Here is an 18430-nt window from a genome sequence, read left to right as displayed (position 1 = left end):
CGCCCAGGCTTTCCAGATCAAGTGATCGAAGTTGGTCGCCGTCCTGCCCTGAAACTGTGCATGGTAGGCAGACCTGGCTGACTACGCCCCCGAGCTCGAAAGCTTCCAGGTGAGGGCGTTCGGCACTCCTGGTCGAAGGGGCTGCGCCGAACGCTGCAGCTCGCGGTGCAAGGCCAGGACGTCCTCGAGGAGGTGCTGGTTGTGTCCGTGGGCGAGATCGCGGATCCAGGTGTTGTTGCTGAGTGCTTCTTTGATTGATCTGTGCTTGCGTCGAGAGTGGATGAAGAGCCTGGGGAAAAGCTGCGAGAGACTTCCATGTCCGAGCCACAGGGAGAGCCAGAAGGATGCCCGCGTCCCGTCTCCGATCGTCACCTTTGTCGAGGCCAAGAAGAGTGCTCGATCCACATCATCGCATGGCAGTTCAGAGCCCACCCAGGGCCTTTTCGGGTGGTGCCAGGCGATCCAAAGCCAGCGCAGACAAAGCGCTCTGCCGAAACGCTGTAGGTCGGGGACGCCCAGGCCTCCCTTCTCCATCGGGGCACACACCACCAGCCAGTTGACCTTGCACTTGGCTCCAGTGATCTCTTCATCTTGGCACCATAGGAAACGCCACCTGCACTTGTTGACCTCCTTGAGGATCTTCTTCGGGACGCGGAGGACGGCGAGCGCAAAGGTTGGCATGGCGCTCAACACGCAGCGGACCAGCGCTCGGCGTCCCGCCATCGGCAGCAGCTTGCCCTTCCAGCCCGCTAATCTCGCCTTGATTCTATTGATGATAAACTGGAGGTGGACGAGGCAGAGACGGCTCGTGGTGACCAGAAGCCCTAGGTATCTAATGGGGAAGGGGGCGACAGAGCCCGCGAAACCCTGCAGCGCCTCCTCGATGTTGATGTTCTCGCAGCGGATGAGAGAGACCGTGGATTTGGCCGGGTTGATGCAGAGCCCTGTTTCCTTTCCAAAATCACCTAGAATGCGCAACAGGGAGTCGACTTCATCGCGGCTAGAGTTTCAGAAGATGACGGCGTCATCAGCATATAGACTCACCCGTAGCGCAAGATCACGGCCAGGGAGGCGGTGCAGGAGCTGCTGCTCCACTACCGCGGCGATGAGGTGCTGCAGCGGATCGATGGCTAGGATGAAGAGGAAGGGGGACAACGGGTCGCCCTGCCGCAGCCCCCGGAGGGAGAATCCTCGGGCCGGCCGTGCCATTGAGGGAGACCGAAGATGAAGCTCTGGCGAGAAGGCGTGCTACCCAGTCCCGCCAACGCGCGCTAAACCCTAGTTTCTGTAGCAGCTCGAGGAGATACTCCCAGGACACAGTGTCGAACGCTTTTGCTATGTCTAATTTCATTACGAGACACGGTGTTTTGCGGCAATGTAGGGCACGGACAGAGTTTTGCACGTAGAGGAAACTGTCGTGGATGCACTTTGGCTTCAGGAACGCCGTCTGCGCGGGCGAGATGATCGAGCCGATGACGGAAGCTAACCTAATGGAGAGGACCTTGGAGACGAGTTTCGCGATCGAGTGGATCAGACTAATGGGCATGTAGTATGTGATCTCTGTCGCCCCGTCCTTCTTTGGCAGCAGGATGATGCCACGTTGTTGATCATGGACATATCTCGCCCCGCGAGGTTGTAGAACTGGTGGAAGGCTTCCATGACGTCGTCCTTGATGATGGACCAGCAGGAGCGGAAGTGGCGACTTCAACCTGATCTACGAGGCGCGAGACAAGAACAACAGCAATATAAACCGCAAGATCATGGGCAAATTTAGGGTTGCAATAGACACGGCAGGACTAAAAGAGATCAAGTGCAAAAACAGAAAATTCACATGGAGCAACGAACGGACGACACCAACCCTAGTTAGCATAGATAAATTTTACTGTAATATGGCCTGGAGCTCCATGTTCCCGTCATACCTCCTCCATGCCACATCAACATCGTGCTCCAACCACTGCCCCTTGTTGCTGTCTGAAGCTTCTGTACCTCGTCGCGCGGCTCGCTTTCGCTTCAAATCCTTCTGTCCGTGCTTTCCTCGCTTCCACGTCACGGTCCAGCACGCATGGAACCGTCCGGTTGCCTCCAGCTGCGCCTTCCAGCGTCTCAACGCCAAGCTGGCTAGAACGGCAAAAGACTTGAAGATTTGGGCGAAAGGCTTCTTTAGCGAGACGAGGCTCCAGATGCACATGGCCAATGAGATCATCCTGCACTTTGACATTGCCCAAGAGCGCAGGCAGCTATCGAGCGGAGAGCTACAGCTACGGAAGCAGCTGAAGCTGCGCATCCTCAGCCTCGCTCCGATCGACAGAGCGTGGAAACGGCAGGCATCGCGTGTCACCTGACTCCGTGCGGGCGACGCCAAGACGGCGTTTTTCCAGGCCAAAATCAACTCCAGGCGACAGAAGAACTTCATCGACACCCTCCGCAGTGGTGACGCCATCGCCACCGCCCACGACGACAAGGAACGGATCATACATGAGCATTTCAACTCCACCCTGGGGACGGCGACGCCTTGTAGCTGCACTATCAACTGGGACGCCATCCGCTTGCCAACCCTGCCTGCGGCCGGCCTCGACAACCCGTTCACCGAAGAGGAGGTGTGGACGGCGAGCTGCAAGTCTCCACGGGAGAAATCCCCAGGGCTAGATCGTCCATGATATTCAATATAGTGGCGGATATGCTAGCGGACATGATTGAGTGGGCCAAGGTTGATGGATAAATTGATGGGGTAGTAAATCATCTAGTTGATGGTGGTCTCTCTATACTTTAATATGTCGATGATATGATTCTCTTCATGCATCATGACCTCGAGAAAGCGAGAAATATGAAACTGATTTTATCAGCATTCGAGTAACTCTTGAATCTTAAGATCATTTTTCATAAAAGTGAACACTTTGCTTTTGCGACGCTCAAGATGAGACCCACATGTACGTTGAACTGTTTGGATGCGGGTTGGGCCAGTTTCGGATCACATATTTGGGGAGACCGATACATTATTGGAGACTCATAAATATTGAATAGAAACACATCAAGAAGAGACTATAAAAAAGAATTACAGTTGGAAAGGTAAACCGTTATCTCTGGGTGAAAGATTGGTCCTCATAAATTCTGTCCTAACAATATGGTACTATATATAATTTCCTTTTTCCAATTGCCGAAAGGAGTTTTACTTAAATTGGATTATTTCCGATCAAGATTCTTTTGGCAAGGAGATAGCGAGAGAAAAATATCGACTTGTTAAATGGAGTATGGTTTGTTGTCGCAAAGACCAAGGCAAGTTGGACATTTATGACCATAAGGTTAAGAATAGGGCCCTCCACGACAAATGGTTGTTTAAATTACTGACGGAAGATGGTGTATGGCAAACCCTTCTAAGGAGGAAATATGTGGGTTTCAAGGCGGTATCCCAAGTATACTGGAAGCCTGGGGATTCCCATATTTGTGAGGGTCTAATATCTATGTAGAAATATTTCTTCTGCTATGGACCCTTCTCGATTAAGGACGGCTCAGAAATTGAATTCTGAGAAGACAAGTGGCTTGGAAATGCCACACTCTGTGAATAATATTCGACTCTATACAACATTGTGCACCACAAGAGTGAAACTATCACCAAAGTAATGAAATCATTTATGCCAAATGTGACGTTCAAAAGAGATTTAATCAGACCCAGACTCCTATCGTGGAACATCATGTTCCAACGGTTGTCTATGGTGCAATTGTCACATGGGTTTAATGTATTCGATAAAACCTCCATGGGAATGCACCACTTTCAGTGGAATCCATTGTATAGAGGGTTAATCCAGTCTGATGGGCCAGTTCATAATAAGGAGATTTGGAAGATGATGACACATATTAAGAATAAAATCTTTACATGGTATCTTCGTCACAGAGTCATTCCTACTAAAGATAACCTTATTAAGAGGAATTGGCATGGAAGTCCATAATGTGTCTTTTGTCACCATGATGAGACCATAAAACATTTATTCTTCCAACGCAAATTGGCTCATTCTATATGGCCAGTCATCCAAATAACTTATGTCTTGTATCCTCCTTGTAGTGTTGCTAATGTATTTGGCAACTAGTTATATGAGATTAACCATAGATTTAGAATTCTTCTCAGGGTAGGAGTGTTTGCCGTTATTTGGTCTCTTTGGCTATGTAGAAATGATAAGGTTTTTAATATAAAAGTACTTCTCCGATGCAGGTTATCTACAGATGTATCGAGACTTTTCATTTATCATCCTTTCTACAACGCGTGAAGAATCGAGACATGTTTATGGAGGTGTGTGCACGATTGGAGGTTGGCATGATCTTAAGATTGGCCCCCTCCGCTTAAGGCGTTATACGGACTCAACATGTCTCTTTGTATTTTGCCTTTTTCTATTTTTCGTTTGTGTTAGAGGACCTTATTTGGTTGTGTGCATCTTAATTATGCAGAGGCATGGTGTAATGATTAAATATTTTAAGTAATATAAAGCGTCTCTTTTTGAAAAAGTGGCCAAACATCCTTTCCACCTCTTGGCTTTTCAAGACACGTTGATATTAAATTAAATATAAAAGCCCATGAACTATTAATAGAGCCTTTTATTATTAATTTAACATCTCCAAAAATATTTTCCAACTATATATTATTTGTCTGTATTACCCGATAAACCTCGAAACCCTTTCGGTTCCTCTCGAAACTATTTTTTGTTTCTAATTCGGAAAATATTCTTGTTTTATTGAAATTTAAAAATAAATAAATGTTCGTGTTTAAATAAACGCATTTTTAAAATTGCCCCAAATGTTCAAAACATGTTCCCATTGTCAATAATTATTAAAAGATTGAAAGTCAGTTCGTGTCTTTTATTAAAGTTTCATGATTTTAGAACGTGTTCATTAATTCCAGAAAATGTTCCCATTTCGAATTTATTTTGTGTTTTTCCAAAAATATATGGATTTTTCTAAAATTGCTCGCATTAAAAGAGAATATGGTTGTTTGACACTAACTAAAATAATTGTGGGCATCATGAGCGCTATAACAACTAAAGAGAATAAACCCTGATAAAGAAAGGCATTCTATGCCTGGGTATGCGCTGATTCTGCTAATAAAACGGGTTGCGAGCGCTGCAATTAGTAATCTATCTGATTGTGCCGTCATAAGAGAGAGTGGTCGAAACAACCGTGCCTTGAAGGTCGTAGGACAACCACCAAATGAGGAGGCAATAACAACCCCAAGACCGAGGCGGGCAAAGAGGGAAAAAAAGGCACGAGTTCGGTGGTCATCGCCACGCCGAGCAACTCCGCCACTATCAAGATCTCGCAGGCGAGACATGATTTGGAAGAAAACTACAATTCATCGTCACGGAGACCGATTTTGATGAGCACGTTAATTATCTTTCCCGTTGCTTCTAAAAAAAGCTCTTCCACTTTCCCATTGCTTCTAGAAAAATCCTCCACTTCAAAAAATATATCTTTCGCTGCAAACGGACAGGCATATGTGCTAGTTAAAAACTTCTAAATCTCAACCGTTGATATTCTGATCAAACAGTGCAAACAATATTGGCATATATGGACGAACATGATAACTTGTTTGCCTATTATTTTCATTATGTAATAGGTAGATATGTCAAAAATTAATGAAAAACTAGCAAGAGGCCCATGCGTTGCACGGAACATCAAGATGCATTTGTACGAGTTGTTTTATCTTGTGGGAGACGAAGATGAACGAGGGAAGACCTTATCTGCAAATGTGGAAAGGGGTGCGGATATCCTTTTACAAAATTGTCATAGTTTGCTTTCTATTCGTCAGATATAGATCGGACGGTCTATATTGCAGGATGACAGACACACCATCATCACCAACTCGTTTTTTTTATACAGTGAAAAATATACGTTTTCACCTAGTTGAATGGCTGGCGCACCGCCTACTCTCCGGCAGACACTCGGTGACGCTGATTCGGTGACTAGCCGTGGAGTTGCCCTCCTTCAGAAAAAAATGCACATAGTGTGGGAGGGATGGCACATTGTGCAAGGTCCTGCTTCCAAGACAGACGCATGATACCAGGAACAAGACAGCATATCGATATTCATGATCTGACGGAGCGTATCCCCGATGCAGACCACGGATACCGGAGCCTGTCGTCGCACCGCTCCCCTCCCTAGCATCAACTCACCCAGACACAAGCTCTAGACTAGACGTCTAGCAACACGCCCACGCGCACCAAGTTAAACACAGATATCAAAGCCTGCCGTCCGTCCGTCCACAATCCTTTGGACAAGCACTGCCTGTGGTGACAGCACGGAGCCATTCGTGGCATCGTGTCCAAGTGAGCATCTCGGCCACATCAAACCTTGGTGAGTCTTTCGACGCTGAACACAAGTTGGAATTTGGAGCAGCAGCGTTGCTACAAAAACGTCGGAAACGCCGCTGCATCTGCACACTTGGTTCGAGCCACCTTTATGCCGGAACATGGTTACATGGATCACGGCCACGGCCCGTGCGCCTACAGAAACCCTCCAAAAAAGAAGCTCACGGAGTCCTACCGGTACCGCGGATTAACCCTGAGGAGTCTACCTGAAAGTACTCTAGAGTAAACCAAGCTGAAGCTGTAAATTTAACCGGAGCTAAGCTAGGCCAGCTGCCTAGGATGATGATCCCTATCCCCGCGAAGCATCCCAGCAGCGACCGCGTACTCCTCCTCCGCCGTGGCCGGCATGCCCATCGCCGGCACCGACGACCAGACGTCGGCGCCGTTGGCATTGCCGCCGGCGACGTGGTCGGTGCAGGAGACCGGCACGAGGCACAGCCCCCGGCTCCTCAGGTCGTTCGGCGCCCGCGGCTCCTCCTGCTCACCGTAGCACATAAAACCACACGTCAGACCAGGTCACGTACGCATAACCAGACAGCGACGGGACACAAAGCGCCGCGGTAAAACTCTGACTGATGGCGCCGGCGGCTTACCGGGAGCGGGGCGGGGGAAGGTGGCGGTGGCAGGCGCTGCATGTACGGCGAGCTGAGGACCTGACACGGGCCAGGAAGAAAGGCGACGACGACAGTGTTAGCATGCATGCGGTGCAGGCGCGGTACACCGTACACGCACTGCGAGAGCTACGCCCTAGCTAGGTCTCGGCGTGTGTACGTACGTACACAGCGCTGCCGAGTAGAGAGACACTAGACTGGGCCGGCTGTCGCAGCGGTTTGATTTTTAATAATAGTGGACGTACCTGAACCTGGTCGTGCAGGAAGCGTATGTAGCCGAGCGCCTCGTGCAGGACGGAGGCCGTGTCGGTCTGCATCGGCATCGGCAGGTCAGGTTAGGTGGGTCAATGCAGCAGCAGCAGTTCGTATCCACCCGTCAGTCAATGGGTCAAAAGTAGGAGAGACAGCAGCTTCAATGACCCATAGTCTGCCTTAATTACCGTCCTATCAGTCTAACATGCAAAAGGAAACTACAGTGATGTAATGTTAACAATGTGTGTGTGTCAGCCTGTGGGTCTTTGACTACTTGGATCTGCGACTGTAGTCTACATCGTTCCAGCATGCAAAGTTGCAAGTAAGTAAGAGGAAATCACAGTCTACAGTGATGTATGTTAAGGCAGACTATGGGTGTCAGCCTACGGCTCTTTGACCAGTTGATTCATCATCTGCGTGAGTTTTTACGGCAAGAAACGCAGATTTTATCGCGGGTAGTTTCAGCCGTTGCACGGGGATGGCAAGGCAGGCGAGGCAGGCACGTACAGCAGGGAGGGAGGAGAGAGATGATAAAGAGCGTATCGCCAAAAGCGAAAGGCTTTGCCAGCTTTTGCGATCTCCTTTTTCACTGTCTTTCTTTACCTTCCCGAACGGAGAAACCAGCTGCTGCAGCGCCAGGATCCTCTCCCCGAGCCGCTCCTTCCTCGCCTGCACACACCACAACACAACCAAGCAAAGTTTTTACTTTTCATCTTCGTTTTTTCACCGGATGATGAACCCAACTCGTTCATCAAAACATTAACCATGCTGTCTTTGGTTAAATTGATGTGTTTATTAGTGGAGGAAAGAAGCACTCACCCTGGGCCTCTTGTTCGAGGAAGCGGCGGGTGGAGCAGCCTTTCTCTGATCGCCGCTGCTTCTTGATCCTCTCTTCTGAAGAAGTAGAAGAAACAACATATCCATCAGTAATAAGTTAACTTAATCGTGCAAGAAAGATCCAAAATACTTGCAGCAACAACCGGTCAACCCTCGATTAATCTTGCAAGAAAACGGCAGAAACATTCGCCGGAAATCAACACCAAATGACAATGCAAACATCGACTCGGAGTTGCATTGGGAGAGCTCGTAGCGCACATGGTATACGCACCTTGGTCGGCTGTGGCTTGGAGGTGGAGATGACCGAGGCGGCGGTGGCGGTGGGCGAGGACGACATGGAGGAGATGGAGGAGGAGCAGTCGGTGGTCGGGCTGGACTTCTGCGGGGCAGCCACTGGGATCGCGGGACCGCCGGCGCCGTAGTAGTAGTACTGGAACCCGAAGACGTCGCCGCCTCCGTGGTACTGCTGCTCCGCCCGGCCGCCGAAGCTGAGGACGTGGTGGTACGGCGCCGCCGGAGGAGGCTGCAGGTAGGAGGCGCAGGTGGGAGAAGCGACCGCATGAGTGCTGGCGCTGGCGCTGGTGGTGGTGGAGATGGCGGAGGAGGACGGCGAGAGGCAGAGGAAGTAGTCGGCCATGGCCTCCTCCCCGAGGCCGAGCATGTCCATGTACCCCCTCCCTCCTCCCCCACCTCCTCCGGCCTCCGCCATGACCTCCTCCTCCTTCACCATGATCTCCAGCTCGCGCTGGCGCACCACGAGCAAGACACGCAAGAGATTATGAGCACAGGGAGTAACAAACAAACAAGAGGATTAATCGAGGAAGATTGGCGCGCCGTACCAACCAGATTGGGTGTCTTGTTGCTGCTGGGCTCTGATCAAAGAGGTTTCGCGCCTTCCGCCGCTGCCGCGCTCTGGGAGCTCTGCGCGCGTCCAGAGTTCAGACCTCGCGCACACGCCAGCTTAAAAACGCTTCCACTTCTGAGCGTGGGGAGAGAGGGGAGTGAGACGGAGGAGGATGTGGGAGTGGACCATGGTCTCGCTGTCTGGCTTCTCTCCTCCTTTCTCTTTCTCTATGTAGAGGCCGAGGCCAGTGTACAAGTAGAGTACGACCGACCGAGAGGACGGGCGGCTTTGTGATGCGGTGCCAGAGGCACATACCAAACCAAGATTTGGAGAATCAATGCACTGGCCGTATAAAGCTGTGTGTTCTTTCCCAGTAGGGCGATGCTATGCACACGATGGTGTGCGAACGATTTGCGAACGATCATATATATCAGTCCGTCCATGCACGTGAATGAAGTGCAGTCGACGGCTGGATTCGGCGTCGTTCCACTGTCGTGCATGGCGTGTCGTCCGCCCAGCACTTTCGTTCCCAGTACCACTGTGCAGTGTGTTGGTTGTGTCGAGTCAAACTTTACAGGCTTTGACCAAATTCGTATAAAAAATATCAACATCTACAATAGCAAATATACATAATATGAAGCTACATTCCAAGATGAATCCGAAGATATCTCTTTGGCCTTGTAAATATTGATATATTTTTTAATAAGTTTGATCAAAATAAAGATAATTTGATTTCAGAAAAAAATCATATGCGGACTATAAAGAAACGGAGGAAGTATCTAACCATTTCGAAGAAAGAAAAATGAATATGTATCTACCATCCAGAAGTTGTTAAGATAGCTCGAAACAGATTAAAGGCTGGCCTGGTTGTAAACATCGCTTCCTCGGTTTGGCTCGGAATGGCAATCATCAATTGGGTGTTTTACCTGGTTTCTTTGACAAAAGCACCAATATATTCATTCCTAAACGGGACTATAACATCTACTACAAGGCTAAAATTGCAAATATTTATCTAGATAATACGAAATTAGCACTACTAACTCCGATAAGCACTTCCCTTGACCCACCGACGCCGACGAGGGTTTCTTTGCGTTTCGCCAACCGCTACGGCGACTGAAGGGGTGGGGAACCCTAGAGCTATGTTTCATTTCCGTGTCTCATAAAGTCTTTGAGTTCTCTGTTGCCTGCGGAATTTTGCCGGCGACAAGGATGGGAATAGTGGATGCTTGGCTTTCTTCATGTCAATGTCCTTCATCAGAGTATTGTTGACGAGTTGGAGGGTGATGCCGATCGTGGGCCATTCTGTCTGTCATGATTAGTGTTTGTCCATGGCGACGGTGGCCTACGGATGGGTTGGCGTTGCCACACATTTTTATACTCCGGTTCATCAATGTCGTCTGATGAAGATGCGGCTTCGTCGGGGAACTTGTGACATGTGAAATGTGTCTAACTGGAATTGGAAGTATCTTATGACCGTCATTGGTGCTCGATTCTTTGGGGTGGGGATATATCCATAGTGCCATCATCAAGATATCTTGATCCACATCGACATCTTTTTTACTATTGATTTCTTCAAACTTTGAGGTTTTAACAAGGTTGCTACAATAAGACGGAGAGCCAGAGGCAGGAACAAGCCATTGCTTCAAAACCAGAATAACACTAACCCATCATCACTAATCGACCCGGAGCCATCGATGAGAGATGAAACTCGTTACTAACCAGCTGTCTCGCGTGCGCAGGGGATTGACAACCCTCTTACCTTCGTTGGGTGCAAGCATTTGCATTGTGTGTGTGCAGGTACCGTTCACGTTTTTTGCATGTCGTCTCCTTCTGTTTCGATAAACCTTGGTTCTTAACTGAGAGAAATAATATCCGCTACTATACTACATCACTCCTCCTCTTCGGATAATCCCAACACCTATCACAAGTATCGGAAGAATTTCTCGCGCCGTTGCCGGGGAGGCTTCACCAAACAAACCAGGTTCCTTTGCTCACATTTATCAGTTTACTTGTTTTACTTTCTTTGTCATTTGCCTTCTCTTTTTCATCCCTCCTCCTTCTCTAAAAAATTAAAAATACCAAAAATATTTGTATTGCTATCTTTGGTAGAATTGCTATCATGTCTGATCTTAAAGAAGTTATTGTTGAAGGTGCTAGTGAAGATAGTCCTAGTGAAACTCATGAGGAAGAACCTGAATTACCCAATCTTGATAATGAACCTCATGATAAAGAATCTACGTTTATTTGGAAAACCAAAACTTTGGTGTTGGGAGCGGGAATATTATTGGAAAGAATGTTATTCAGGAATTCTTTACTTGTACGGGAGTCATACCGTCCATTGGTAGATCTATTCTTGAAAGAACAAATAGTTATGTGGATGGTATTGTTATGCTTGTGGTTAAACTTGAAAGATTTTTTTTGCATATTCATCAAATCTTACAAAGAATGCTTTTCGAGCTTCCTAATATCCATGATCCTAGAGCTAAAAGTTAGGCACTATTGTCCCTATGAATGAATTTGATTATATAATCCAAGAATTTAGAGACATCTTTGTCTTCTATAAAATAAATTTTGAACATCCCCCTATAAAAAAAATTCATCAAGATGCTATGCGTACGATGGAATTTAAAGATTGCCATGCTTTTGGTGAGAATGCTAGAAAGAAAGTGTTGTAGTTGGATTTACTCCAAAAATTGTTTATAATACTTATGATAAATTTGGATGGATTGTTAATGGGATTAATGAAGAATTTAATGATTAGTGGTTTGAAAATACCGCTAGAGATCCCATTGATGATGAAATTTCTATCTTATACAAATATCTTTATGGAGATGATCCAATTCCCCAAGAGTTTGAAGTTATGAATGTTAAAATAACTAAATATTGTCCCTTTAATCATTTGAGTTCACCCACCAGAAAATTGGAGATTGATAAAAGGGAACTCTTGAGAAAATTTTGGGGTGAGTTAGTTCAAGGAGAGTTGAAAGATGATAAGACATGATACTATGAATTATCCCTAGCTAGGGGCATTAAACAATAACGCTTGTTGGGAGGCAACCCAATAGTTATCCTTTTTATTTTTGTGTGTCAGCATGATTATTGCTATTGTAACGATTATGTTTATATCTTTGCTTTTAATTTTTGTGCCAAGTAAAGCCTTTAGGATGATTTGGATGCTTGTTGATTTGATCCTATGTAGAAATATAAACTTTTGCATCCAGTAGTTGAATTCTTATTTTGTACTTGAGCGTGATTAAGGATGGCAATGGGTCGGGTTTGGATCGGGTTGAACAATATCAAATCCATATCCATATCCATGAAGACAGTCTTTGCCCGCCCATGGAAAATTCCATGGGTGAAAAATTGTGTCCATGTCCAAATCCGATGGATATTCATACCCATTGGATATCCATTGGGTCCTCTCGAGACATATAAATAAGACTTAACACAATATTAACATAAACTCTCCCATTCTTCACCTCGTGGCAGGCTAGGCTTCACTTATGGTAAATCAACATCCAGTAACAACCTAAGATCATTTAGTATTTTTCTAACCGATGAGAATGACGAGTCATTTAAGAAGGAGATAAAAATAAGGGAAGGGGTGTTGGACTTGTTGGAGTATGTTATGGAGGGGATTGACTGTCAACTTATAAAAGTTACGATGGGGATTGTGTAATTTCTTATGCATGTTTTAGATAAAAAAGTGTAAAATTGCAGTGAGACATGTAAACGCGGGGAAGGATAGCAGATTTTTTTCCCATTAAGTCATACTATCAGGTCGAGTTTGGGTATATCCACGGGTACAAGATTATATCCATGCCCTACCCATAAACAATCGGGTCGGGTTTGGGCGCCGCCCATGGACACAAAAGCATACCCAAACCCTATACATTCGGGTCGGATATCCATGTCCATGGATAAAATTGCCATCCTTAAGCATGACCAATTCTTGAAAATTTTATACTATTTTGGGCTGCAAATTCTTTACCTTGTCTTAATGTTTTAGAATTTTTTGAGTTACAGAAGTATGACTTAAAATTACATCATTACGTACTATTTTGTTTTAGAGATATTATCTTTTTATTGCATAGTGTGCTTATTTTGAAATTTCTATGGATTGTATCGAGGGGCATAAGTCATGGAGATGATAACATATAGTAGGTAATATGCAAGGAAAATTATGAATCTGTCTTTGGTAGTACCTAAGTTAATGATTTATTTTATTATACTAATGGATCTCATGAGGTTTTCTTGAGTTTTGTGTGGCTGAAGTTTTCAAGTTTTGGTTGAGATGATGATGGATGCAATAACAAGAAGCGGCAAGAGCCTATGCTTGGGGGTGCCCAAGGCACCCCCAAGGTAATATTCAAGGAAGACTCAAGTGTCTAAGCTTGGGGATGCCCCAGAAGGCATCCCCTCTTTTGTCTTCAATCTATCGGTAATATCACTTGGTGCTATTTTTTTCATCACATGATATGTGTTTTACTTGGAGCATCTTTTGCTTTTCTTAAGTTTATTTGTTTATTTACACAATCATTGTTTCCTGACCACACCAATTATGAGAGACCCATATTCATCACAATTTATAGAATGCTCATTAAGCTTCACTTGTATCTTTTGAGTTGATCCAATTGCTTATGTTCTCCACTTATATCTTTTTAGCATGGAGAGCAATATTTTATAGAAATCATTTTCACTCTCATGCTTCACTTATATATTGTTGAGATTTGAATAGGTAGTGATAATATGCATGAGTTATATGTTTGGGCCAAAAATTATATGTATACAAGGATGGTATAATAAAATCTTGCATGTAGATCATTGAATATGTTGCGAATGATAAATGATAATCCCTCCATTCCATTATACAAGACCACAAACTCAAATTACAGGTACCAAGGTAAAATTTAATGATTGCTTTGCAAGCTAACTTTTCTTCTCGTTAACCGGGATCATTAATATGCCTGCATGCATGCAAGGAAGGAATGAGAAGGAAGTAGCACAATGTCATTATGACCACATGCATGTAAGTATTAAACAAGTTGCTAGTACGAGAAAACATCATTAAATTTTGCCTCGATTACTGTTAGTGGCTTTGTATAGATGTAAATTGTATTTTTTATAGTGGCCTTGTATAAAGGGAATGGAGGAAGTATTGCGGTTATAATATGAAGGTTTATTAAGTGATAATCATGATCTAGTAAATATATCGATGTTAAGGTTTGTGATTTCCCACTCATTAAAGTGTTGGTCATGTCATGTCTAGGACATTGGAGCGTAATTTATCCTTGATTGATATCCTTTGTGGTTTCTGGATCAGGTGCGCCCAATGGTTAACTCCTCCCAACCTCCCTCCTAGGGGCATGCCGGTAATACTCTTCTTCGAGGGCTTCTAGACTTTCACAATAAATGTTGGAGTTCTTTATGACTATTTTGTGTTTTTAGACTATAAGCACTTCCGCCTATTCATTTTGTGCTAGCATCTTCCATACCTTGCATTATCCGTTCTCACCTCGAGACTTGGTGCAAAATTCGTGGGTGCATCCAATTCGCATGAAATGACTCACTCTTTCACACATAAGCCTTATATACCCTTCCTCAAAACAGCCACCTACCTATTATGGCATTTCCATAGCCATTCCGAGATATATTGTCATGCAACTTCCATCGTCACTATTCACATGAATTGAGCATTCATTGTCATTTTGTTTTGCATGATCATATAGAGTTGACATGATATTTTGTGACAAAGCTACCGTTCATTATTGTAATACATATTACGCTAGATCATTGCACATCCTGGTACACTGCCAGAGGCATTCATATGTAGTTATATCATTCAGTTTATCGAGTTCTAAGTAAATTTAAGTGTGGTGCCCATCATTATTAGAGCATTGTCCCAGTGAGGAAAAGAATGGTGGAGACTAATGAGTCCGTGATATGTCCCAAGCGTATCTACTTTTCCAAACATTTTTGCTCTTGTTTTGGACTCTAATTTACATGATTTAAATGAAACTAACCCGGACTGACGTTGTTTTCAGCAGAACTACCATGGCATTAATTTTGGTGTAGAAATAAAAGTTCTCAGATTGGCTGAAAATTTGCGGAGATTATTTTCAGAACATACAAATATTATTGGCGAGGAAACCTACTGGAAGGGGGCCACAAGAGAGCTATGAGCTCAGGGGTGCCCCTAGGGCGCGCCCTATGAGCTCGTGGGTCCCACAGGCCTCCGTTAGCCCTAACTCCATAAGTACCGTCTCGCGGAGAAAAACGGAGAGAAGGAATCATTGCGTTTTACGATACGGAGCCGCCGCCATCTCCTGTTCTTCATTGGGAGGGCTGATCTGGAGTTCGTCCGGGGCTCTGGAGAGGGGGATTCCTCGCCGTCGTCATCATCAACCCTTCTTCATAAAAAATTCCATGATGCTCACCATCGGGAGTGAGTAATTCCTTCATAGGCTTGCTGGACGGTGATGGGATTGGATGAGATTTATCATGTAAATGAGTCAATTTGTTAGGGCTTGATCCCTAGTATCCACTATGTTCTGAGAATGATGTTGTTATGACTTTGCTATGCTTAATGCCTGTCACTAGGGTACGAGTGCCACGATTTCAGATCTGAACCCTTTAGTTTTCATGAATATAAGTGTGTTTTTGATCCTATCTTGCAAGTTGTATGCACATACACTACTGCAGGATGCTGCTAACGCGACACTACGATCAGAGACCCTTCGACGAAATTATGTGCGATGCAATAATTACAAACAATGGTGTAAAAGAACTGTCAAAAAAGGTGCAAAACGTTTGCGATGGCGGAGCCATCAAACACGGTTCATATTTTAGTTGCTTGTGCGATGCATGGCATACTGTTCAGTTCAATGAACTGTTTGCGATAAGGCGAAACAAAAGAAACGGGTAGCCAGATGAAGGCGTGTGCGATATACAGCATACGGTTCACTCAGATGAACTGTTTGTGACAAGGAGGAACAATAGAAACGGGCAGCTAGATAAAGGTGTGTGCGATTGAGGGCATACGCTTCAGAAGGACTAATTGTTTGCGATTAGGCAACAGAACAGAAACAGGTCAGCCAGATCAAAGTGTCTGCGATTGATGGCATACACTTCACATGGATGAACTGTTTGCGATTAGGCACAACAAACTGAAACAATTAGATAGATCAATGTGTGTGCGCTAGACGGGCACAGACATTCTAATTAAAAAAAGCGTGTGATGGTAATAACGAGTGCGCACGGTTGTTGGAACAAGACGTGTGCTGACATTGCCTATTGCGGTGCACCCTATGGTGCAAATGCCATGTACGCGACCGAGAAGGCGTGCCCATGTTACACCTTCCGGGAATAATGCCACATTTGTAATTGTCAATAAATTTTGAGCCTGCGTCCCGTCACATTCGAAATTGCAAACCTGTTCACACCGATCAAAACCTAAACGGTTTCCCACTTAGTAGCATATTAGTACTCAGTTATGAATACTACTACTCCAAGGTGACTGCACATTCCTCCTCAACTCCTCATCCACAAAAACAAACAAGTCATTCATCATCGTTCCCTTGCGTCTGCCATGGCCAGCGTGAGTTCTGGGTCGAGAGATTACCACCAGGGGGATGCGAGCATGGAAGCGAAAGCACGAGAGATGTCCCACCTCGCCGCGAATGCAGCCGGCATGTCCCGCCGCACGGCCGTAGCAGGACACAGGTCTCACCGCGCCGCCGAAGCAGCACGGAGGTCTCGCTGCACCATGGAAGTAGATGAGATGTCCCCCCGCGCCGCGAATGCAGCAGAGATGTCCTCTCGCACCGCGGCGGCCTGGGAAAATGTCTCGCGGGCAGGCGAGGACTCTTACAGGCGCATGCATGCGATCGTCCATAGCCAAATGGATCAGATCTCCGGCTGGGCGAGGTTATAGGATGACATGAAAGCCTCTTTTGAACAGGTTACTGGCATCGGGCAACTAAATGAGAGCAATGCGAAGCTCCTGGCCGAGCGCGACCTGCTGAGGGCGAAGATCATCGGAAGTGCAGAGTAGCAGGAGGAGACCACTGCCTTGTTAAAGAGGACTGGCGTTATCGTCGAGAAACTTATGGACGAGAATGCCATGTTGCGCATCGAGCGCAAAAGGCTGGTGGAGGAATCTGTGGATGCTCTCAAGCAGCATCTTGAGGACAAGAAAAAGCTCATCGCCGCTCGCCGCGGAGACTAGTTCCCACGGCCTGCAGCAACGCATCAAGAAAGTAGAGATCAGCGAGCTAGATCGTTGTCTTCCTTCTTCTTTTGCCCTTGTCTATTTCGGGCATTGCCGCATGCGGCTTTTTTAATTATGTTCCTAAATATGTAAGACAATTATTATCCACTGTCATCGTCCTTATATTCATCATGATTGCTATAAGTCGCAGTCGATGCTATATAGGTCCATCGGATTTACATCAAGATCCGTGCAAAACTTTATTTTCATATTTTCATTTTTCTCTCTTAAATCTCAGTCCAATGAGACATATAGCCATGCCGTAGAACAGGGGCTTGGGCGCCATTAATGGAGACGCTGGGAGGGAGGTGCGCGGCGGGTAGATGTCAAAGGGCTCTCCTCCCGATGAGCACACGCAGGGGTCTGATCACACGCCTCCAGTACTCACATAGCTACCCCATACGGCACCTCCTAGCCAATAAAAATAGGGGACGCGCGGCGACACGTAATTGGTAAGTAGAATGCCCACGGTTTCAATAATACTCATGTTTTCGATTTGTAACGTGATAACACTTGTTTCAAAATGACTTTGTTGATTATTAATTTGTGCACCTTCGCAAATCTTACAGAAAAATTACCACAACATGTTGGTGCCATGTCATGACACCATGCCAAGTTTCATCATTTTCAACGTGTTTTGGATTTACAGGAATTAAAAAACCAAGTTTTTTAATCTTTCCGGTCGAGCCACGACACCCAGATTTTTGAATTTCATTCTCATTTCTTGCATGGGACCAAGAAATTCACCCAAGGACACACATGTGATTTTTCAACCTACTTTGATGCATTAGAGCATGTGCTTCTAGTTCAAATTTGAATTAAGCACATTAAGTGCCCACAAACTCAATTAATGTATAAAAAAGGCCAAGCTAACCTGGAATAATTCCAAAATTTAGCACGATACTTATATTTGGTCTAATCTGCCTGTGTAAAAAAAATTAAAGCGGGAGAAGGCACTGTACATATGTCGTTTCGCACACAGAGGTGACACGTTCCCTCTCAGAACCACGAGCCTTCTTGAGGGAAGCTCCGGTTTGCAAGAAGCTTACACCAAAGCTTGTCCCAATTCGGCCAAAAAATTACTGCATCATGTTGGTGCCATGTCATGACACCGTGCCAAGTTTCATGATTTTCAGGCATGTTTTGGATTTACAGGAATTAAAGAACAAAGTTTCTCAATTTTTATGGCTGAGGCACGACGCCCAAATGTTTGAATTTCATTCTAATTTCTTGCATAGGACCTAAAATTCACCCAAGGACACACATG

At 45.5% G+C, this 18430-nt stretch overlaps 1 protein-coding gene across 3 annotated transcripts; it reads right to left on the bottom strand.

Annotated features, from left to right (window-relative positions):
- Positions 1–6343: 6343 nt before the first annotated feature.
- Positions 6344–9124, bottom strand: LOC123105101 (transcription factor bHLH113). Of its 3 annotated transcripts, none has more exons than XM_044527093.1 (7): positions 8890–9124; positions 8322–8795; positions 8033–8107; positions 7817–7882; positions 7213–7272; positions 6944–7003; positions 6344–6827 (listed from the first exon to the last, which is right to left on the bottom strand). In XM_044527093.1, the coding sequence occupies exons 2-7, from the start codon at positions 8778–8780 to the stop codon at positions 6612–6614; spliced, it is 936 nt and encodes a 311-aa protein (XP_044383028.1). In that variant the 5' UTR covers positions 8781–8795; positions 8890–9124; the 3' UTR covers positions 6344–6611. The 3 variants fall into 3 exon arrangements, with proteins under 3 accessions (XP_044383028.1, XP_044383026.1, XP_044383027.1); XM_044527091.1 differs by having other exon boundaries at positions 7207–7272; positions 8890–9122; XM_044527092.1 differs by having other exon boundaries at positions 7207–7272; positions 8894–9122.
- Between the last annotated feature and the right edge of the window lie 9306 nt (positions 9125–18430).

Source organism: Triticum aestivum, chromosome 5A (assembly GCF_018294505.1).
Source record: "Triticum aestivum cultivar Chinese Spring chromosome 5A, IWGSC CS RefSeq v2.1, whole genome shotgun sequence".
In the NCBI taxonomy this organism is placed as follows: domain Eukaryota; kingdom Viridiplantae; phylum Streptophyta; class Magnoliopsida; order Poales; family Poaceae; genus Triticum; species Triticum aestivum.
The sequence above is the reverse complement of the archived record's forward strand: the minus strand, read 5'-3'. Positions and strand labels throughout refer to the sequence as shown.

Coding starts and splice junctions, on each gene's coding strand:
- LOC123105101 (XM_044527091.1), bottom strand. CDS start 8,780: ATGGTGAAGGAGGAGGAGGTCATGGCGGAGGCCGGAGGAGGTGGGGGA. Junction 7,273..7,816: donor TGGTTTCTCCGTTCGGGAAG/GTAAAGAAAGAC, acceptor ATGCCGATGCAG/ACCGACACGGCCTCCGTCCT. Junction 6,828..6,943: donor CTTCCCCCGCCCCGCTCCCG/GTAAGCCGCCGG, acceptor TACGGTGAGCAG/GAGGAGCCGCGGGCGCCGAA.